Source organism: Eulemur rufifrons, chromosome 19, assembly GCF_041146395.1.
Source record: "Eulemur rufifrons isolate Redbay chromosome 19, OSU_ERuf_1, whole genome shotgun sequence".
Lineage (NCBI taxonomy): Eukaryota > Metazoa > Chordata > Mammalia > Primates > Lemuridae > Eulemur > Eulemur rufifrons.
In genome coordinates, this window is record NC_091001.1 from 10253428 (window position 1) to 10277278 (window position 23851).

Below are 23851 nucleotides of genomic sequence, written 5' to 3' on the forward strand. Positions count from 1 at the left end.
GGACTGTGCGCCTGCCCCAGGGTGTCTGTGGGAGGGTGTGGAGCCGCGTGAGTGACGGGATCTGTAAGTGCCAGCGTGCAGGCACCGGAGCACACTGTGTGCTTATGTGCATCTAAACACATAAAGACAGAAACACTTCCTTCCTGAAAAAAAGAAAAACTGGAAGAAAATATGCCAAAAATGTTCCTAACAGTAATATCTGGTGGCAGAATAAGAGTCCAATTTTATTTTTCTTTTTTGTTCTATGGCAGAGGAAAAAAATGGACATTCTAGTCTGTTTTCTTCATTTCAAGAACACATGAAAATACATATTGTATCTTTTGGCAGCATGTAAAAAATAAAAATCTTGACTAATAAAATGCTTCTTAATAGAAATGTGTTTAAAAATTGGGGTCTCTTTTTTTTTCAGTGAATCTTTTATCATTTATTTTATTTTATTTTTTTATTTCAGCTTATTATGGGGGTACAAAAGTTCAGGTTATATATATTGCCCATGCCCCCCCATGCCCCCGAGTCTGAGCTTCAAGCGTGACCATTTCCCAGACAGTGCACATCGCACTCATCATGTAGGTATGCACCCCTCCCCGCCCCCCACCCCCCATCCCCCACCCCCCATTCCCCATCCCCCCCAGTCAGAACTTCAAGCGTGTCCATTCCCCAGACAGTGCATAGACACTTAAGTCCCTGGTTAATTTACAAATGTACAGAAGAAAGTTTTATCTTTATCAATACATTTGAAAGTCATCCAATTATATAACTTTTCACATAATTTCATTAATTTCTGGGTACGCAATAACTGAAGGTAATTGCTACAGGCGTTCGCAAGCCAAGGCCCTGACAGCTTTGCGCTAGTGAATCCGAGACACTAATCCAATGTCCCGTTTATATCAAACTGCTTCATGTTTCCTAAAAACTCAAAGCTTAAACTAGACATTAACAGGGACTATCAATGGATAGAGGGGTTTGGTAAGTATCTTTTTTCCTTTTAGTTTTGTGTTTTTTCACAGATTTTTTAATTTGTTTTTTAATGATGAGCATTAGGGCTTAAGTAATAAGGTTTCTGTTAACTGATTTTAAAGCAGGTTGTTTTCCTAAGTAGGTGAAATAGGCCCTGAATTCTTTCAGTGATAACTTCATTTTCTCTGCCCTGCCTCATTTCATTAAAAATATGAAATTTTCCTTATTCCAAGTTACATTTTAATAAAAGAAAAGCTTGTGGCAGTAAATGGCTGAAGTGATATTTTATTTTTAATTTATTTCAAGCTTTTCTGTTTTCTTAAAGTGACTTGCTATCACCAGTATCAGGTCTCCCAGCTCAATTTATTTTGTATTACTACCTGTGGGCTCCATGGTATCTATGTAACTGGAATTGGTTGCTTGGAGTCATGGATACTAGTTTAATTTTATATAGATAACAATAAAAAAATGATTCTGCATATCATATTTTTTCTTTGCACTTAGAAAGCAACCTTAGCTATTAAAATGGAAACAGGGCAAACTCTGTTGCAAATGCTATTAGGTCTACCTGAACTCACAACAGTCACGCTTGCAGAAAACACAGCCCCCAACCCTCAAACACCCAGGAATGCCTTTTACTGTTTGATCAGTGCTTTTCCATTTGTTTCAATTGATTTCTCAATAGCATATCTATTAAATAGACTCACTTCAAACAATGTTACTTGGAAACTGCTAGGAAAATATTGACAGAAACAATCTTAAAAACCCACCATACACCTTTTTCTGCGGCAACAGGAAGAGCCACTCGTCTTCTACTCAGCAGCCAGATCAAACCACTGCTGTGGTTCAGTGAACACTTTATTTTCCCACTTGAATTTAAGAGCTTCTGCAAGATCACTCCTGCCAATCTTGCGGAGATGACGGGCCAGGAGGCGCAGTTTGTCAGTGGACGTTGGGAGCGAGTTTTTCCAGAAGCAAAGAAGTTCGTGGATCTGTTCTGCGAGATCATCAGGGCTCTTGAGTCTGATGAGCTGAACGGTGCTGCGGCGCAGCGGGAGGGACGCGGAAAGAGACTGAGCCTGTTCTTGCTCTTCGGAGATCTCCTCCGCCAGCCAGTGGAGCAAGTTATCCCAAAGGGCTTCTGTCCAGCACACGGGGGACACTCAGCATTAGTACCCTTCCCTGGGGGATGACCTCGTCTAAGCTTTCACACCTGTTTACAGGAAATCCACCTGCTCTTTGCTTTGGCCTCTGAGCAGAAGAGCTCCAACCCACCCAGGAGGACAGTTGCCAGACTTTGATCCCTGCCATTGCTGGGTTCCAGCTGCTGCAGAGGGTTAAAAATGTTCTGAAATGTCAATGTATTTGAGAACCAGGAGGGCAGGTTAAAAGGGCTTTTAGGCTCTGCCCTATATAGTTTCATTGAGTAGCGTAGGGGCAAAACTTAGCATTTTTAACAAGTTCCCAGAGGATGCTGGTGCTGAGGTCCCCAACCAAACTTTGAGTAGCACTGTGTTTTTAAAGGATAAAGATATTTCTCTTTATCAGTACTAATCTGATGCACAAATTATAGCAGCAGCTAGTCAGTCCTCACACTCGTCTGGGGCTGTACACACACTCAAACACACACACCAAGATCCACCACCCAAAGAGCAGTTGTGTGCAAGATCCTTTACACCAACATCTCCAGCAGCTCCTCTGAGTATGCCCTGTCTACTCAGCATAGCCCTTCCCTTACTCTGTGACTCCCAGAGACCTCCAATTGTTATGGTTGTTATTGTTTTTGTTGTGTAATTTAGACCCATTACTCTGAGTAACCTCCCGCACCCTGTGATCTCGATCTTCCCCTTCCACATTCCAGCTCTGTCCTGCATCACAGCCACCTCCATCTGCTCCCATGCCCATGACTGCACCAGTTCCCCTGGTCCGGTGTGAACAAACAATTCTGTCTGGCCTCTGTCACTCAACTACTCCCTTCTATCTCCCTTCTCCCATAAATTGCACCCTGATTCTAGAAAAACATTTTTCTGTGAAAGCTACTCAGGAAAGGGGCCAAGACATCCTTGTTCTCCACTGTCACTTTCAAACCAGTGCTTTGCTACCACCACGCAATCCATTCATCTTGACGCCCCTGCTACCTGGGTAGGCTTTTCTCTCCCCACCCGTGGGGTCGGCAACCGTCCCAGGCAGCTTCATCAGCAACCCAGGTGATAATCATTCACACCTGTGACCTCTGATCACATGGTTCCTTAATCCTGTCAATGCCAACGACCTGTCTCGTGACTCCAGGCTAGAAACTGACTGTCATGGCCAATCCTCATGTTTCATCATCAGTCAGAATTATTCCACCTCCATGGCCTCGGTTTCTCTATATTACTGCTGACCTCCAGCTCCTAAACTTCCACAGCTTCTATTCCTTTGCATCTCAGTCATTCGATCCCCGCTGCAGGGTCTCCTATTCCTCTGTACCTGCACTGCTCCCAACGATCAGCTGTGTATGCCAATGATGGTCTTGAATCCACCTTAAAATATGTTCTCCTCTTTAGTTTTCATTGTTCTCAGTTTGTCAACCTGAATTACTTGGGCTGCCTGAGATTATGAAAATACGTTGAATGTGACGAACAAACAGCATGCTATTTTACACCACTGGAGCCTTTATTAGCTTGCAAACCCATTAAAAAATATTTTTTCTAAACTCAATTTAACATAGCAATGACTCAAACCTTTTCTCCTATCCTTAACCTCAGCCTCACTCGCATTCTGTTTCACTCAGCCAAGGTCTGCTTCTCCTACTCTACCCAAAGCCACCAGACCTGAGTTCTCCTAACCTTATTTTCGTTTCAAAATCACTTTCTTACAGAATCTCACTGCTCCGTGTTTGCCGTGCTACCTCTTTCCCTTCCTTTCCCAAAGATCTTTTCACGCTTCACGAAGACGTGAGGCCTCAAGCTCCTCACTATCAACTCACTACTTAAATATTTGCTTTAGGGTTCGATGCCCTCCTTCAATAATTTTCTCTGTTGAAGCCTTTCTTTCAAATCTTCCTAGAGGCCTCCTAACTATTACTTACAGCAACTGATTCTGAGCCTGAATCTTCTCGGACTTCCATGAGGCATTTTACTCCTTTCCTTGCATTCTGTGGCCTTCCTGGTTTTCCTCTTCCCGCTCTTGCCCTTAGCTGGGTCTCTTCCTTCAGATACTGCTTCATGACTGCATTTTATCTCAGGCCACTTCTATTTCTGTCCCCTCCTCTCAATGAATTCATCAACCCTAACTGATTTAACCATCACTATTAACTGTGTGAAATATCCCAGAGCCACTCTATCTTCATCTTTGGCTTTGTTTTCTTAAATCCTGATACAGCATTTGCAATATTCATATCCTAAGTATCTTTACCCATGTATACGACAGCCAATACAAACGCCATAATTTCTAAAATCAAAATCGTCAACTTTGGCCTTTCCTTCTTTCCACCTGATTTTTCTTCAGTCTATTCACTTCCTAGTTAATATGACCACTCAGCTGAGTAAGCTAAAAAAAACATTTGATAGTATTCTGATTTCTCAAAATGTATTTCCCATCCCCTGCACCCAAGTCTTAATGGTCCTAACTTCAAACATCTCAAATATTTCCCCTGCTTCTCAGCCTTAATCATGTCCTTCCTGTCTGTTTTCTGGAGTATTGCAGGAAGCAGGGTTTTAGCTTGTATCCTTACTTTCCATTTTGACTCACTTTGGTCTTCCACACGACTAACAGACGTTTTGAAAGTCTAATTGATCTCATCAGTCCCCATTAATAAATCTCTTGTGAGCTCTTCCTATTGTCTACATTTCTTAAGTTGGCATTTAAAACTTGTCATAGTTTTATCCCACTCAGTGTCCAACCACATCTACCATCGTCCCTCCTACGGCAGCTCTGAGGCCACTGGTCATATGGGAGGATTCCCGTGGGGACCAGCAGCTCCCAGCCTGTGTAGCAACCTGGGGCTTCCCAGTACACAGGAGACAGATCCATATACTCTCGTGCTCTCCGGACTGTGCTTTCAAATTCTTGAAAAGCTAACATTATTAAACTTGCTGAGCTTTCATCTACTACTATTGTTATTGTTGTTTTCATATCATCTTTTTTTTAAAAAACAAAGTTTTATTATCCTTGAGAGGGTGTATCGTACTAGAATGTATCCCCATCCTACTCCTACCGCCGTTTAGTAAAGCCTGTGTGATATCTGTACACATCCACAAGGGTAACCCCTGACTGGGATTCCATACCATCCCCAGTGGGCCTGACAGAGTGGTCAAAACACACCCACTGATGTCTTTTGAAAACTAAAAAATTATCACATAAATAGCTATTAACATCACAAAATGAAATGTTTCAAAGGCTAAAATAGAATAAAAGTGTCAAATTCTACCCTGAACCTGAAATCTGCGTCCTTGTTATCTTACTGAATTATGAATAATTACAATCAAATATTAAATGTTTCTTGTGGCATCATACCAATATATACTTCTATTTCAAATCTATTGACCTCAAATGTTGGTTTGAACTGACAACACTTAAAGATTTACAACTTAACAATCAACATTTCAGAATAAACTGCAGTCATCCATTTACCAAACTAAGCAATTACTAGTCATGTGAATAAAATAATACTTAGTGAGGCTCATATTTCTTGTAGATTTCAATACAACTTTAATCACATGCATATTTGAGAATGCTATTTTTGTTTATATGTGCATGACTTCCCAAGGAAAATCCATTTAATAGGCTGATAAAATTAATGATTATTTAATTGGAAAGTCACTTTCTCTATTCCTTTTTATAAAAGGATTCACACATATACAAAACATAAGAAAGAGAAAACAGCACTATAATGATGACAAAGCAAATACTCCTTACCTAGAGGATCTGTAGAAAGTCTTTTGGTACTCCGTGGACGGTTGATTAATTTTTTATGCTATTGAGGGAAAGGTACACAGAATAAGCAGAAGAAATCATTAATTTGTGAACAAGCTACAACAAAAATCCATCTTGACCTCACTCCTATTTGGAAGAAGTACTGAATTGCATACCTTGCAGAATTAGATCTTGCATTTGTACATGCATGCTCAGCAATGCTTTCCTAAGATAAGGCAAAATATATTAGCCCAACTCTTCCAGCAAAGTTAAATTTAAGAATACATATTTAAACATTATTATAGCACTCACATTAACTCTGAATGAACATTTTCCAACTAAAATTTAAAATTGTTAAAACCAACTAACATAGAGCAAGCTATCTGCATGCTGCAAGCATGGTATTTTGTAAAATCCCTTGTGGGGTAAGGCATCTTGTCTCAGCACTCAGCACAGGGCCTGGCACCTAACAGAAACTAAAACAACCAAGTCATTGAGCAGCTATTATTCTAAAACCAATATTTTATCAAGAAGTGATCATATATACATATGCACGTATATAAAAATCATTACTTTTCTACACTGTCTGCAGAACAATTTACTCTCAATTAATATGGAATAGTAGAAACAGCACAGGAGATAAGGAAAAAACATCTGGGTTCAGATACCTGTTCAGTGGTTGAATAGCAGTGTACTTTGGAGAATTTATTTCACTCTTCAGTCTCAGCTCTGAAATGTGTGTATTAAAGCCTATATCACAAAAACTTGTGCACAGATGTTCAAAACAGCTTTATCTGTAAAAGCCCGAAACTGGAAACAACTAAAATGCTCTTCGACAGGTGAATGGTTAAAGGAACTGTGGTACCTCCACACTATGGGACACGGCTCAGTAATTTAAACAAAAAGCAAATCACCGATACATGCAACAGCTTGCAAGGGCATCATGCTGAGTGAAAAATTCTAGTCTCTCAAGATTACAAATTCTGATTCCATTATATCACATTCTTAAAATTACAGCGTTATAAAGATGTAGAACAGATTAGCTATTGCCAGTAGTCAGAGATGGTGGGGGACGGGGTTTGGAGGTGGCAATAACGAGGCAGCACAAGAGAGATCTTTGTGGTAATGGAACAGTTCCGTATTTTGAACGCGGCAGTGGTTACACAAATCTACACATGTGATAAAATGGCATAGAATTATATATACACATTGTATCAATGTCAATTTCCTGGTCTTGATATTGTATGATAGTTATCTAAAATGTAACCACTGAGGAAATCTGGGTGAAGAATATATGAAACCTCTCTTTACTATATTTTGCAACTTCCTGTGAATCTATAATTACTGTGCTCAAAATATTTTTTTAAAAGCCTACTTCACAGCAATGATACAAAGAAGATGTAAATGCTGTGTGTTAATGCCTAGCACCCTGGCTCCCAATGAGCACCCAACACAAGTTAGTGGAATCTGCTTATCGCATTTTGTGGGCATTCTCAGCATGGGCGTTACATAAACGTGGAAGCATATAAAACTTCCATTTAAAAGTGTTAATGCGAAGGAATTAGCATAAGAAACACAGTGCAAGTATATTATTCTGTAACACTGAAAAATAAGTTTTATGATTTTTGAGGCATCAACTATGTGCTTGAACCCCTCAAAAAAGTTCAGAGAGAAACACCAATTTAAATAATGCAGCAGATTCTATCATTCCCATCTAAGGGCACATGGCCTGGACCTAGCCTGGGACAAAAGGCATGCTTCGGGTTTCTTCTTTGTATCAACGGTTTTTCCCCCTCAGTCATTCTTTATTCACAAATGTCTCATAGCATTTTGATGCACTGAGAGTGGTTCTAGTGTCTAAATATATGTATTTTGCACACACTTGAAAATTCAATTCCGGTACTTCATCTGATGCACAAGCATAGAAGCCATGGTTGGAGGCAGCACAAGCTCCTTGAGACTTCCAAGCACTGCGTCAGGGCCTCTTCAGCAGGAATATTCAACGCTGTCTTCCCTTTTCTTTCCCTTTTTCCCTTCTCTTCTCTCCCCTTCGTGGTTTTGGGGGTTTTCTTGGTTTTTTTTTTTTTTTTGCATAATTTTTTTTCTGTGCACTATTTTTGCCTTGCACACTAGCTTTGGAACCTCAGGGTCAGGCCCAAGCCAAACAGGAAGCCTCCACTTGTCCTCGAGTAGTCTCCCCTCCCGCAGGTTCCCAGTGTCCCCATGCGGCTCCTTGGATGCCTTCTGCAGCAGAACCAACTTTAATTGCTCTCCGCTTTCCTCTCTCGCCTTCTTCCAATCAAAGGGTACCACTCTGTTACATCTTCTCAGGTTCTATTTGTTAAAGGAAGGTTTGTTATTCTTTCAAGTAACCTGTTTTTATGTTAATATTGTATATTAATATTTTAATTTGCCAAATACAGTTTCTTAAGTGCTGCTTCCAACATGTCACTGTTCAGGAAGATTGTTGGGAAAAATCTAAATGTGGCTGTCAAGCTCTCCATGAACTATTTCCTGGCTAAACAATCTACTTTGTAAAAGGGTACGGTGGAGTATATGCAGCAGTTTTTCCCTCACTATAAACCTCTCAAGGGCAACACTATAAAAGTATAAATAATTGAAATGTGTAAAAATGTGTCATATTTATGCTGCTAACCACAATGCAGACCTCATCTACTTGAAGTGGTTAAAAAAAAATAATAAAACGAAACCAAAGACAGCCACCTACACCTGACATAGGTATGACCATCATGAGTTTCACAGCTGCTGTTGTTAGGATTCCTTCAATTACTGACTATTCTTTCCATGCTGCCCAAATACAACCCTGTTACTGAGTTCCGACAACTAAGCAAACTATTTTTAGTTGAACTCACGTGTGTGACAGTTTGACCTTTGGTGTGCAAGCCAACCGACTGGAGCTGGGCACATCCACTCCATTGCCCAGCAGTATTTTCCAAGGCACCTGCAAAACTTTCCCCTCCTTGGATTTTCCATTGCTCCAAAATCCCATCATGGTTAGTCTTGGCTTTCCTCGTTACACTAATCTCTTTGAGGCCAAGAAGATGTATCTTCTTCCTATACATGTTCTTCACCATGGTCGACATGGTGGTGTACACGTAGGACAGTAAAAAGTATTTAATTTGTGTGACAATATCTTCTCTTGATTTAAATAATATGCGCCTTCAAATCCTGCCATATTTTCAGGGCACTGATCAAATTCCACCTCTTTTATACACTACACTCGTCCCTAGTTTCTTATTTGGGAATTTATGCACTATCGCACAACTATTATTATCACAATATGACACAATTGTTACTATCTGACAACTTAATATTATGTTGTTATCAACGTCATTCATATATGCTTGTTTTTCCTTCCCAGTTAGGCTTTCAGTTATCTTATTATGTCCTTTTCTGAATCTTCTTTTATGTCAATATTTATATTTGCCACACAGTAACTATATCATACCCTTAATAAATACTTAATAGTCCTGGAGGTCTTCCACAGACAATCACAAGGATTGTCATCATCATACATTTTAAAGTCATCTGTGCACCAAGTTAGCTGTGCACCAAATCTGCTCAGTAATGTTTTTGGTATGATTAAGATTTCTTCCACCATTCCCTACAGAAGGTATTTCAAATCTTTACCATTCTTTGCAAAACCTCTACCTTAGCCTCGCCTACCACCCTCTCAGCAGAGTTTTATCTTCTACCCATTCAGCAAATAAAGCAATATTTCTCAAGCCTTAATGTTCCTGACAACAAATCTTGAGAAAAAAGCAAAAAGGGAAGCTCACACTTTGATTCAGTTGGTCTGAGATAAGGCCACGTCTGCGGTAAGCAAACCGAGTGACTCTGGCACTGAGGCAGGGCTGCTGCAATAGAAAACCCTATCTAATAGCACCTACGTGGCACCTCTGTATAGCCCAGCGAATGCATGGAAGAGTAAAAAAACCCTTTATCCAAAAAGTGATAAAGATTTCAAGTATGATGTCCGGACAAAAGTAAAATTCTGATTGCTTCCTACTGTCCTAATACTATCGGAATATAGAAATAATAATAATTTCTATTAAATAATTTCATAAATTACCTGGAAAATTTCATAAATTCTGGCGAAAGTCCTCTTTACGTATTTCTGGCAGTTCCATGAGCTGTGCTCTCCTGGCCTCCACCCCGTGCCACCAGGTGCTCCACACTCCCGCGGGCACAGCGTTCCCCTCCCTGCGTCCGCACCTGTCGATGCGTCCACACCTGTCGATGCGTCCACACCTGTCGCTGCGTCCACACCTATCGCTGCGTCCACGGCGCAGCACGATGGCTTCCGCCCCTCCTGCACGTGTGCTCCCGCGGTGTCACAGAGGCCGGCTGTCTGGCATCTGTGACACCACCAGCTGCTGCTGCTGCTCGCTGTCACTGCTCCGCCGGGCCCGCCCATGCAGGTACCGCTCCGCCTGCTCTACGTGGAGCCTCGGTCTCCCCTTCCCTCCCGAGGACAGCAGGTCTTCACTAGTGGCCACCCTCGCCCTCCCGGAATGTGAGCTGGGCGGTGACAAGCGACAAGAGTGAAGGAAGCGGCTCCCTGGCCCTCATGTCACATGACATTAGACTAATATTGACCGTGCCCTGAAGTACAACGGATGAATAAGATAGGCTTTCCATTTTTAAATTAAAATCTTTCCCCTTAGGGCATAGTCGTACATCTAAGGGGCTGAACTGGGAGACAGATTTCACTCATAGCTGCAGTGCCCAAGTCTGAACACCCGCTGGCCTGTGATGGCTGGAACTTTAAATACATAATATATATTTACACATTTTATATATATTTGATGTATACATTTAAGATAGCATATATCATGTATTATAATTATATATAACTCTAATGTATAATATGTAATATAATAACATATTACGTAACATATTATATATTTAACATGAGGTATTTAATATATTTGTATATATTTAATACATTTATATACTAAACATATAAAATACATATTTGTGTTTTTACATAAACCCACCCTGACGCCCCTGCAAATAGAATTCTGTCATCTTTCGCAAACCCAATTATTTCTGAGTCTCGGGTTAATTTCTTACCCCAGGAAGCACCTTAGCTTCCATGCAAATAATCTTCTAGGCTGGTTATTTCTCTGCACATTTATCAGGCATGTCTGAAGCTCTCAGAATTGAGTCAGAGCTATTTAAAAATTGCTTTATTCTTGATTAACTCATTTGTCTTTCACAAAAAGTAAAAACAAAAACGCCATGTGGAAGATGGGAAGCTCTTACTGCTTTCCTCCTTGATTGGTGAGAATGTCAAGGATCGAGAGTGGCCACATCTCCTGGCTGAGACCCCAGGTGAGTGAGGGGCCTGGGGTGGAACCAGGTGCGATGAGCTCCACAGCTCACACTCTTCTTAGCACCGTGGTGCTTGACCCTGTGGGCTGTCAGACAGGGCTGAGTTCACACCACTCTGCCAACTGCTGGTTCCTCAGTCAATTCACATCTTAGTTTCCTGAACTCTAAGATCACTGTCATTATACTATCTACTACCTAGGTTTGCTACAAGCTTTAAATAATATAAAATGTGTAATCCACTTTAAATGAAATAAAATGAAATAGTGTAGTTCAGTTCTTGGCACATAGTGGATACTCAATAATGGTCACCGAATGGGTTTTACCACCTAGTGTTGACAGAACGAGAGTGTCATGTTGCTTGCAGAGGGGCTTTCTACACCCCTCAAAGTTCAATATGTGGATCACTGTCCAAGGATTCATAGGCAACTAAAGCTAATTTTGTGGGTATAGTTTTATGTGGAGCAAGACATGAGCCAAGTGTTGCCACGACACGACAGCACTGGAGACAGGACGCTGCGCTGAGGACTCACTGCAGCCCCAGCTCAGCCTCTGCTGACCAGCAGGTCTCCCACAGTGTTTCCGCCTGGAAAGAAACTCAAATGTTTCAATCTTGGCCAGGACTCACCCTCCTTGTAAGGGGCTTCAGGGAGCCGTGGGTGGTCCTTTCATTAACTAAGCTGACACGCCTGTGGAAACATGTGCGTGAAAACCAGACAGGAAAACACTAAAGTGGAAACAGTTGCCATTGTGGGTTAGTTTTAGGGCTGATTTGTTTGTTGACATCATGTCATGGCTGTGACTTCCCCCTCTAAAAGAATAAATGTGGGTCACGTTAGGGAGCACAGCAAAGATGACAGGGGCGAGGTGCCTCCAGGGATCACTGGAATAACCAGGAAAAGCAAATATGAAAGTTATAAAAGGGGAAGTCAGAAAAACTATAAATTCTTCCCATTATTTCACATGTATTTTGAAGTGCTTAGTAGAATCAATGAAATAAAATGATGTCTTTGAATCCTAGAGCAATATCCTATTTTAAATTGTACCTTGGGTGGTTGTTATTTTCAAGGGCAATCATAACAATACCATTGCCATTTGGCAGAGACATGAACAGACATTTCTACAGAAGTAATGAGTGATAAAGTCTGTCCTCTTTAATTTCTACTGCCTATCAGTTCTGGTGGTTTCTACTGCAAAGCAAGTTTTTGCATAAAGTAATATGTTAAGGACTTTCCGATACTTTTAGCACCATTTAGCGTGGATGCCAGGTAGCCTTATAGCTAAACATCAGTTTTATACAATCAACAAAAGAAAAGGCCATCATGGTGTTATTATTTTTTATCATTTACCCTTGGGCACTTGAAGAGTGCATGAGAGATTTTCACAGGTGATTATTATAACTTGTGGCAACAACTCCTTCATCCAGCCCTAACTCCAAACCTCTCCCACCCCCACACACCGTAGATTTTTCTGGTAAATAGGTCATTTATTTTGTAATTAGAAGACATATGGGTGAAAGTGATATGATTAACAATAAACTGAAAAGTATATATAATTGGTATTTTTCTGTACATCTTTAGCATGGATTTTTACCAGAAACATTTTGAAGTATGGTAAGTCCTGGCTTTTACTGCTTACTTTGCTCTGTATTTATTCTGCATAGAGGTCCCTTCAATAAAGTAATAGTTGCCATTTGATTAACTTGAGCTCATTTATTGCATAATGGTAAACTGTATGCTCAAATTTATAATATATGGCTCATATAGAATTCTTAATGGTTTTACATTCTAAAAAGCTAGATAGAATATTGATCAAAGAAGTAATCTGGCACAAAAAATAATGCTGGCATAAAAACTTTGTGCTGTGGTTATAGTTACAACATAACCACAAATCAAATAAGAGCTTATATTAGCATCAAGCAAGGACATACATACGACTATTTTATTTCATTCCAAATCCATAACAATGGTTTGAAGTCTTATCATCCCCATTTCATAGATGTAAGTTCTCCAGGGTAATATGGCTACAATATGAGAAAACTAGTCATAAAACCAAGGTCTGCCTAAAGCCTGAACTTAACAAATAATACGTCTCCAGATGATAAGACCAGCTACCATTTGTATTAGTTAGTAGAGCTCTGCCGCAGAGCTCCACCGTCCCCCATCGCAGTCCAAAGAAAAATTGTCTTCCGTGAAACTTAGGAACCAGCCTGCACAGCAAGAGATGAGCAGCCAGAGCCGGGGAGCCAGTGAAGTTTCACCTGCATTTATAGCCGCACCCCACGCTCACACCACTGCCTGAGCTCTGCCTCCTCTCTAAACTCCCCCACCATCTGTGGGAAAATAATTGTCTCCATAAAACTGGTCCCTGGTGCCAAAAAGGTTGGAGACCACTACCATACACCAAACATTACTCTAAAAACTTAAAGTATATTATATAACCTTGATAGATTAAGATGGTATAATCTAGCATATATATGCACGCACACACACATCCCTGTGAGATAGTTGTCATTATGCCTATTTTACAAATGATGAAACAAATCTAGAGAGATAAAATTATTTGACCAAAAACATACACCCTAAGTGACAGATACGTTTAAATTAACATTTATAAGAGTCCAGGTCCTTTATTTGTTACTGTAACTAAAATTTGTCTGTAACACGAAGGGTGTATCCTGAACTTTCCACTCAGCCACTTCAGTGCTCCAGCACTGTGCTCACCATTTACACATATCAACTTCACTTCTCTGGACTAAAGTTGTAACCTTAAGAAAGGAGTCCTTTTGTGCCTCAGTTTCCTCATTTAAAATGCGGATAACAGTATCTGCTTCATACTGTTATTGGAAGGAGGCATTGAGCTAAATTATGTATCTCATAGCAGAGTATCATATGTAATAAGTGCTCAAACTAGTACCAGTTACTTAATATTTTTCTTTAAAATTACTATTTGTCACCTACAAAAATACGTGTTTAAAAGAAACCCTTATATTTCAGCCATAAATGGGAAAACAATTACACTTGTATAAACACAAGGAAATCTCAAAAATAAATACAATTAAAACAAAACAGTGTTATTAAATTCTGTTGCCAGACAAGGTCTCTGAACCTGAGAGCTATTCTCTATTTGTTACAAATGGAGCTTCTCAAGTGTTAGAGAGATAGGAAAACATGTTAACACCAACCTGAGATCTATTCAGAAGATTAAAGAAAGGTTTAAAAAGAGAACAACTATTTCACCATGTAATTTATTTTCATTTAAGGCTGGTATATGTATTTCCCTCCAAAAATAAAATAAACCACCTGCAATATTCCTTTTATTTTGCTGGGAATCATACATACCTTTCAGTGTAAACTTGTGGAAAGTATTTTTGTTTTTCCAAACTATAGAAATAACATTTTAAGAGCATCTGAGTGATGAGTCATCAACAAAAAGCAAGGGGCATTAACTTATAACCTAAGTCAGAAAAAGCTGGAACTGCCCTACTTACGGAATGGCTCTCATTCCTGTGATGAAATTGAGCTAAGAGCTGATGTCACCATGTGAAAGAAGAGAAAAACTGCTCAAGCTATTCAGAAGCGGCTAGGCCTTCAAAACCAAGACGACTGAGGAAGCCAGCTTCTGACTCAGAAGCTGAAAAATTCCAGGCAGTATCAATCAAAAAAATTAAAAAAAAAAATTCCAGGTAAAGAGAGAAACCACCGTCCAAGGCCACAGCAACTCTATTCCAAAGCTGAGTTTCAGCAAGAAGTACAATGGCCCTTCCCAACTGGCTCTTTGAAAGATCTAGATTTGCCAAACGCCCTGAAGGGGCAAAGGATATGAGAAGCAGTATGACACTGTAGTAAAAGCTGAGGACATAAAGTAAGAAAGAATCCAGCTTGCTCAAGGAATAAGAGGACATGATAAAGCATAAAAGAGGAAGACGTTGCAATCTGGGTCCTAGCATGGCCTCGCCTCCCGGGAGTCCTGCAAGCCGAGACAAGCCATCTAAACTCTCTTGCTGAAGTCTCTAACTGGGAAACAGAGATGATGGTCTCTACGTCTGCAGTTTGCAGACTGAGATAATATCTGTGAAGGACATGGTCTACACTGAGAATTCATCAACTGAACCCACATGCGATGTGTGGACCCTGTTTAGGCCCTGTTTTTGAACAAATCACCTGTAAAAAGGAGAAATTGAGTCAGCAGGTGACTACAGAATATGGGCTGGGTTGTAGATGACATGAAGTCGTAATTGCAATTTTATTTGCTATAGTAATAGTACGGTGGTCATTTTTTTCTTACCTTTTAGAGAAGCATTCTGAAGTATTTACAGATAAGATGATATAATATCATGATTGCTTTAAAATACTCCAACCCCCCCAAAAAACCAAGGGTATTAGACAAAATAAGCATGTCAGAAAACAATGGAGGATGGATCCATGTAGGTTTATTATATATTTTCTTTATTTTTGTGTGCATTTAAGTATTCACACACACATAGATGCAAACACACACAAGGATTTTTTAAAAGAAATAAAACAAAAGACAACAACATCAGCCAATATACTTTTGTTGTCATCAAGGAGCTTCTCATAATTGCACAGTCAGTATAGAACTTCCTGAAGGCATAGCAGAAACGTTTGGCCCCCACACATAATAAAAGGAAGTGCCTCCACATAGAGAGGTCTAGAGATCAGCATAAACCCACAGAGAAGTAAGATAATGTGGAACAAAATAAGAATAGAGTTTAGAGCAAGAAGTGTTGACCTATAGTGGCCTCACTTGGACATAAATCTAGAAATTAAGTATGAGAATGAAATCAAGCTGCTACCAATCATGGAACCAATGTAGACCTATATCTGTGCTTAGCTCAGATCTTTCTTTGTTTTAAACCAATGCACGTTTTTATGCAATGTTACGTTTTGCCTCTTCATTATTTTTTTCAATTGCTTACTTCTTAGACAATCATTCTTTTTAAGACTTCAATCTGATTATGGTTTTGTCAAGAGGAAGGGAGTAATAAATCTCTCAGTCCTTGATGAGCTTAGTCACAAAAGGAGATAGCTTTAGGCCCCTGGTAACCAATGGATCAATTTAAGAAACTCCAAAAATAGAAGGAAGCGGCATCTAGGTATGGTTGCAGATACAACGTGAGCAAAGATCTAGGTATAATACTTCAGAATATATATATGGAGTATATATGGAGGTAATAAAGAAAAGTTGTCAAAAGCAGTCTGGAATAGATAAGTCTTATTTCTATATGGATGTCTCTAGTTTCATTTTCTATCTATCAAATGGCCAAGGCAGTAGATACACCACGTGAGGTTGCAATTATAATTAAATGACACAATGTATACCAAGCACTTCAAACATGCTAGTGATCCAGAAATGTTAACAACTATTCTCAATATGCTTAAAACTTTGCTCAGGATTCTAAGAAATTTTGGCAAAAGCAGGTGCTTTTGATCCATAAATGCACCTAGGTGGAAGATGATATTAATTCTTAAAGCAGCTCAACAAATCAAAGAAAAACTATACAACACTGTTAGAACGTGCCTTAACTTTAACTTCCTGTCTTGTTTGTTCTACTTTTAGATTATGATCCCAATAGGTTTTGTCAATCCATGAGACCTGTTTAGGTGCCCATTTAATTCTGAGAATTATTCTTTCTAAAATATTCTAACACTGGGATCCCCAATCCCCGGGCCGCAGTCCAATACCGGTCCGCGGCCTGTTAGGAACCAGGCCGCACAGCAGAAGTGAGCCAGCAAAGCTTCATCTGTATTTACAGCCTCTTCCCATCTCTCGCATCACCACCAGAGCTCCACCTGCTGTCAGATCAGCCCTCAGGGGGTGGGGGGGGCATTAGATGCTCATAGGAGCGTGAACCCTATGTAAACTGCGCATGGGAGGCATCTAGATTGTGGCTCCTTATAAGAATCTAATGCCTGATGATCTGAGGTGGAGCTGAGGCGGTGATGCTAGTGCTGGGGAGCGGCTGCAAACACAGATTATCATTAGCAGAGAGGTTTGACTGCACAGTAAATGTAATGTGCTTGAATCACCCCAAAACCATCCTCCCTTATCCCGGGTCCCTGGAAAAACTGTCTTCCATGGATCTGGTCCCTGGTGCCAAAAAGGTTGGGGACTGCTGTTCTAACAGATCTTTTTTTTTTTAATTTTCTGATTTTGTTATTTATGGTTTATTTTTTGGCTTATAGTTAACAATAGTCTTTGCAACTGAAAGCGTGCTGTGAATGTTGCTGGGAAAAGCCTGGGCAGCCGCGGATGTCTTCCTCCCAGGTCTTGCCACAGTGTGTGAATCCCGTTAGTCATTCCTTTCAAGACATGACAGGCCTCTGCTAAATGTGACTTCTAGCGGGGAAGGAAACAGGTCCAACTTTTGACAGCTCTGAAGACTCCACCTTCAATTGCTGTATTAATTTCCCCAGCACGCATTCATTTGTTCATTCAATGTTCGACAATATGATCGAATGCGTCCTGCAGGAAGGGACTGCAAAGCTGAATGAGCCGCGCTCTCAGCCCTGAGGAACTGTCAGAAAAGAGACAGCAGAACATCACGTGAGGAATGCTGCCACTGGACTCAGACAGACCTGCGTCCAAGCAGGAGCTTTCCATTCTCTGGCCATTTCCCTTGGGGAAACCTCTCTTCACCTCAGTTCCTTCAATCACTCACCTTTTAAACAAACGAGCTGATATGTTTAAATGCTTTAGCAAGTTACTAACAGGGAGTAATTAGTAAGTATGTTGTTACCATTCTTATTATATAAGTAAAAATGATAACAGACTATACGTTAATAGATATTTAAAGTGCTTAATGATAGCTAAAGTATACTGCCTAATTTTTCCTGGGGAATTTCAGGGCTTTGTCTAAGGAGGTGACGACAGAGCCGAGTGTGGGGTGGGTGGGTGCTGTCCTAATGGCAGCTGTGGGGAGAGACTCGGAGGCAGTTAAGACGAAAATGTGTAAGAGAAGTGAGACCTCAAGTAGAACTTGAGCAAAAGATGTTAGCTAGGTAAATGTAATATGAAAAAGTTGTGGGGATAAGTTGTGGGGGGTTGTGAAAGGCCCTAGATGCCAAGGTAACTGCCTTGGAATTTGATCAACAGATATGCATTGCCAATTGAGAAGAGTGATAAAATTTAAGAGAAGAGTGATAAAATCATATTTCCTTTTGAAAAACACCATATTGTCAGTTGTGTGGAAGATGGCCTAGGGCAGAAAAGGGGACCGGTGACAGGTCTCCAAGGAAAAAGTTGCTATCATCTATTAGATAGGGCAATATTATGGGGACTAGAAGTGAAATGCAAGTTGAAACAACACTTCCAAGGTAAAGTCAACCAGTGCTATACTGTACCATAGGACAATAGCGCAAACCAGCATCCTCAGAGTCACCCTGGAAAGCCCCTTCACAACTTCCTTTGTCTCCTAATATCCTCCTGCCTCCCAACTCCACACACATCCACTCTATCACCATGTCCTGCTGATCCCAAATCCCAAATCTCTCTACAATTCTGTGGTCTTCTTGCCATTTTTACTGCTGTGATCTCTCCCCAGGCCATCATCACCCCTTGCAAGGTCTATTTCCTTTTTTACTGTTGCTAAGCTCGTCTTATTCTAAGTTATCCTTATAGGCTGTCATAAGTGTTACTGCTAAGAAAACTTGGTCCTATCACCCTTTTGGTTAAAATTTCCCAATGGCTCCCTGTTACTTAAAGGATAAAAGATAAACTTAATTATAACTAACTAGATACCACTTCTTAATCCCCAGTTATGGCCATACTCATTCCAAAAATACCAGTAGATGAGAGATTTATTTGTTTACTCATATGCTAAAGGTCTCTGGTTTGAATCTCTACCTTGCATGTGATCTCTATGTCATGAAATCAATCACATTCTTTTGACAAATTTTGACGGAAGGCTCTGCTTACAATTACTGAGACATTTGGTTGATATCAACATGGCATTGAAAGCCCTGAATAATCTTTTCCTGCCTTATTTCCAACACAACTTTTCCCAAATCTCAAGCCACACAGGTGTATTCATTGTTCTTTATCGAGAAACAGCTTGTGTTTTGCTGCTTCAGAGTTTCTGCTCAGGCCAGCTCTCTTATGTGGAATCCATTGCCTCTCTCTCTCTTCCTCTTCAAATCCTAAACATTCTCTATATCTGTCATTCTCTATGGAGTCCCCAGGTCACCTCAGCCCCCAGGAATCACTCCATTCTCTGAGAAGCCCTAGCACTTACTATCTCATTCATTTGCAATTAATCATCAGTTCCTATCTTTTTATATTGCTATATCATTATGTTCCATAATAATTTATCTCTTGTATTATTTTATAACTTTTTAAGTGTTTACGCTTTATTTCCTGAACTGGCCTGTAATTTTCTTGAAGGCTAGGACTTTGACTTGTATTACTATTATTCTTCTTTTAGACTCTACAGTGTTTCATATATATATTAGGCATTTAATTAGTTTTAGCTAATTGATATATTAACTGATATATCTACAGAAAGAAAAACAAAAACAAAAAACAACTGGAGCTCATAAACTAGAAAATTGTTTGAATTAAGAATGTCATCTGTTACTTATTAAATGTTATAAATTTTTAAATAGAATAATGCAAACACTTCAATTTTTAATTATTGATTTTTTTTCAGGTAGGCAAGAATACATGTGCTTCCTTTGTAAAAGAATTATTAAAAGCCATATGACAACATAGTGCTCAATTCCTGCCTTAGTTATACTGCCCTCTGAGCAGAGAAAACCTTCCCTTTTTTGAACAAAGTTGAAGGCCAATGAAGAAGGAGGGGTGAGAGGAGAGAGAGAAGGAAGGAGAGAAGGGAGGAAAAGGAGAAGAGGAAGGGGAAGAAAAAGAGGAGAGGGGAGAGAAAAAAGAAAAGGGAAGGGGAAGATGATGAGGAAGGGGATGAGGGAAAGGGAAGAGAAAGAATCTCTTCTAATTAAATCGGTGGGCAAAGTACTTTCCAAAAAAGAATAGTGGATCCTGTTTCTGACTAAACCAGCTTTGTTCATTTCTCTCCCATGTTGCTCTCAGTGACATGGTCAAAACTGTGTCTTTGAAGGTCATTCCAGTGGCTTACAGGCAAGTGGGACTGCAGGTGCCACGGCCCGTCACGAGAGAGGACCGAGAGCCAGCACTGAGACACTGGGAAGAGAGAGAAGGTTTTGAAAACTTTCCCAGGTTAAAAAAATTAACATAATATTTCTCCTTGCCAAGATTCTAGTCACTTTCTTCTATAATTGATAGGGGGCGGGACATGAAGCAACAGACATTTTTACTGGAATTAACTCAAGTGTAAGAAGCATGAAACTAAGTTACAGAAAATTTAAAAATCACCATATGTTCACTATTTGCACAAAAACAACCACAGCAAAAACAAAACAAAACAAAACATCCCTGATTTCTCTTATAGGATCTTTTTTTTTTTTTAAAAAAAATGTGGTTTTTCACATCTGATTTTTAAGAAGCTAGTAATAGGGTAATAAGTTACATTTTATTCCTGAACTCTAATACAATTTGTAAAAATTATTACACACTGAAAAGTCTAGGCAGAATTGATATTCCTATGGATCTAAAGATGAGCATTTCATCTGAATCTGATCTTCTCACTTATCTAGTCGAGATTGCTTCGGCATTTCATATTGTTAGAAAAATAGCCAAACAGGAAAAAAGGCATCCCTCGCAGGGCAGGGGCCTGGTGATGAAAGTCCCGAGTGGTGAGAGCGGTGACGCTGATGAGCTCAGTCTTGCACTGCCATGCGCGTGCTCCCTCCCTTTGACATGGCAAGTTATTTAATGTGGTGAGAAAGTAAGCGTTGAGGGGCTATCACTATTTACTTGAAATCACATGTCATGAGTTCAGTTAAAAAGGAAAACAGGAAGTTCAGGCTAAGCGAAACGTGTGTCAACAGACAGCTGACGAGAGTGCGTAGGTCAGATAAGACTGGGAAACTCCAGCCTCCAGCAGCCCGCAGCCGTCGGATCCGAGCCCTTCTCTCCTGCACAGCAGAACCTCCACCTAGGTGGAAAGAGTAAAAGGCAGTCGCAGCCCAGCCCAGCGCGAAGAGCCAAATGGCAGAGAGTCACCTACCTGGCGTGACTTCAGAAGCACACGCACAGCACACACACAAAACATTCTCTCCACTTCCTCCCACTGAATGAATCTTTGAGAGTTTTTTGAAACTTGCCTTGTTTCTGCCAAAGGATAAATATATATAGTGTGTGTGAACTGAGTTTACTTGAACATTTTGTAAAAGGAGAAAGTCTGAGGCACACAACTTGGGAAAGGTTTAGAGGCAACTCACTATTCTTTTCAGCCATATATTTTCGAATATATTGTTTATGTGACCATTTTCAGAAGGTTGTATTGAGTATGAAGTATCATCGCCTTTCTGTGGCCCTCGCGTGCACACTAGTCATGAGCACCTTCCTTCGACTCGAAGCTCGAGCCCAGGGCAGAGTCTTGGTACTTGCTATTTCCCTCACTGCAGTGCTCTGCAGCCCCACAGGAAGATGGTTTCTGGTCTCCAATGGCTGCTCAGCCCAGAAGTCCCCTCCAAAGGGAGCGCTTTTCTGGCCATCCCACATCCAACGGCACTCCACCAATCTGTCCACTCTTGGACGCTAATTTATTTCCTTCCTTAGCACTTCTCACTTTCCTCCTCACATTTTTGGTATTTAAAATGTAAACTCTATGCATGAATGTACTTATTCACTCAACAAACATTTATTGAGCATCTGATGGACACCAGACGCTATTCTGGATACTTGTGATTTGGCAGTGAACTGAACCAAGTTCCCCACCTTCCTGGAGCTTACATTCTAGCTGTGGAGTAGGAAATATTCCTGCAATGAACATCATAAATGAGGAAATACATGTTAGAAGGTAGCAATGCTATGCTTTAGAGGAAAGAAAAAAATCAGGACAGGTTAAGGAGGATCAGGAGTGTCAGGCTGTGGGGGTAGGAGTAGATTACAGTATTAAGTAGAATCAGGGTAGGCCTCAGAGAGAAGGTGAAGTCTGAACAAAGAACTGAAGGAAATAAAGGTGGTAGTCAGGCAGGTATCTTATAGAAGAACATTCCAGGCAGAGGATCCTTACACAAGGACCTACAGCAGAATCATGCATGGCACATTCCAGAACAGCAACAAGGTCACTGTGGTTGAATAAGTGAGGAGACTGCAAGAGAGAAGGTCCTAGCGTTGAAGGGGGCCAAGTTCATACAGAGCCTTTTACTCTGAGTGAAACTGGGTGGATTGTGGGGTTTGGAGCAGGGGCTTGAGATGATTTGACTGATGGTTCAGGAGACAACTCTGCCCTCTGAGTTGAAAACAGACTACGAAGAGGCAGGGGCAGAATAAGGCCATGCACACAGGAACACCACTGTGTCCCTTGGGATACACTATGTGCTTGTGGAATGGATTAATATGTGAATGACTGAACTGCAGAGGCTGAAGGAAAAGAGATACAGAGATCCTCACAAGTAAGAAGTAAAAAGTGATATGTCCTCACATCTCTAGGAATCAGGCATAGCGTATTACTGTCATACCTTATAATTATGTGTGTGTGAAAGTGTGTGTCTATTTCTATACATAAATATATGCTGCTTGTCTTCTGCGTTAAGGCACTTTTAATTTTGACACATATCTTCAGCTATTTTATGCTACGTGTATACACGTCTGCATAGTTTCGTGCTCATTAACGCCAGACTCCCATAACGAGGGCACTGCCCCTTCCTGAACAACCGCACACTCTAACAGTGCTCAGCGGAGGTGGATATTTGCAATTCTGAACTCAGTGGAGGAAGTCCGTTCTCACAGAAATAAAGGTCATGGTTTCAATTTCCATTTAGGTATGTAAGTTTTAAATGAAGGAAAACGTCTTTCCTCCACCACAGATGCTTTTTCAACCCTGGCAGACTTATCTGTGAAGACTCTGGGCACAGGAAAGGGCCAAGAGAGCGGGTCTGGAAAGCCTCTCCGAGCCCATCTGGGAGGGAAGGAAAGTGTAGACGGCGCATTGGCAGGATATTCGTCTATGACAAGAGGAAGACATTTAAAATGTACCATTTTTAAACATGCCAGTATAGTTTCAAGACTATCAGTTTTAAGCTTGGACAATTTTACGGTTTGCAGAAGTGACATCACTCAGCCTGTCATTCGCAGACACTTACCCACCAGGGACCATCGACCCGGCCCTGGCAACGCGGAGCGGAGCAGGGCGGCGCATGCGCTCACTGCGTTCATCCTCAGCTGGGGTAACGCCACCCCCAGCGAGAGAAATTTGTACTTGGGTGAGATAAAACAACAACAAAAAGCTTACTCTTCTAATGTACAAAACACAGATATACATACTGTACGTAGACACACAGTATAACTGTGGCGATAAAATTTCACGGTAAGAAGTGACTAAGAAAAGAAAATGTAAGAAGACTCCCGAGGAAGGCGAGAACAACAACATGGTTGAGACACACTTGTGTATCAGGAAGAAAACTAGCAATCGATCCTGATGCAATATGCTAACAACGGTGGCAGGGAAAGTACAGAAGGCCGTGGCTGTACAGACCAGGAACACCTAGCTTGGCACAGAGGGGACGTCAGCGAAGGCTTC

General features: G+C 40.7%; 1 protein-coding gene across 1 annotated transcript in view; it reads right to left on the minus strand.

Annotated features, from left to right (window-relative positions):
• Positions 1-1769: 1769 nt before the first annotated feature.
• DTHD1 (death domain containing 1) overlaps positions 1770-23851 on the minus strand; it is a 60540-nt gene continuing 38458 nt past the window's right edge. The window contains exons 9-10 of the mRNA XM_069494944.1: positions 5857-5914; positions 1770-2098 (exon numbers count right to left, since the gene is read on the minus strand). Coding sequence (XP_069351045.1) covers positions 1770-2098; positions 5857-5914 — 387 coding nt within the window. The remainder of the gene's footprint in view (positions 2099-5856; positions 5915-23851) is intronic.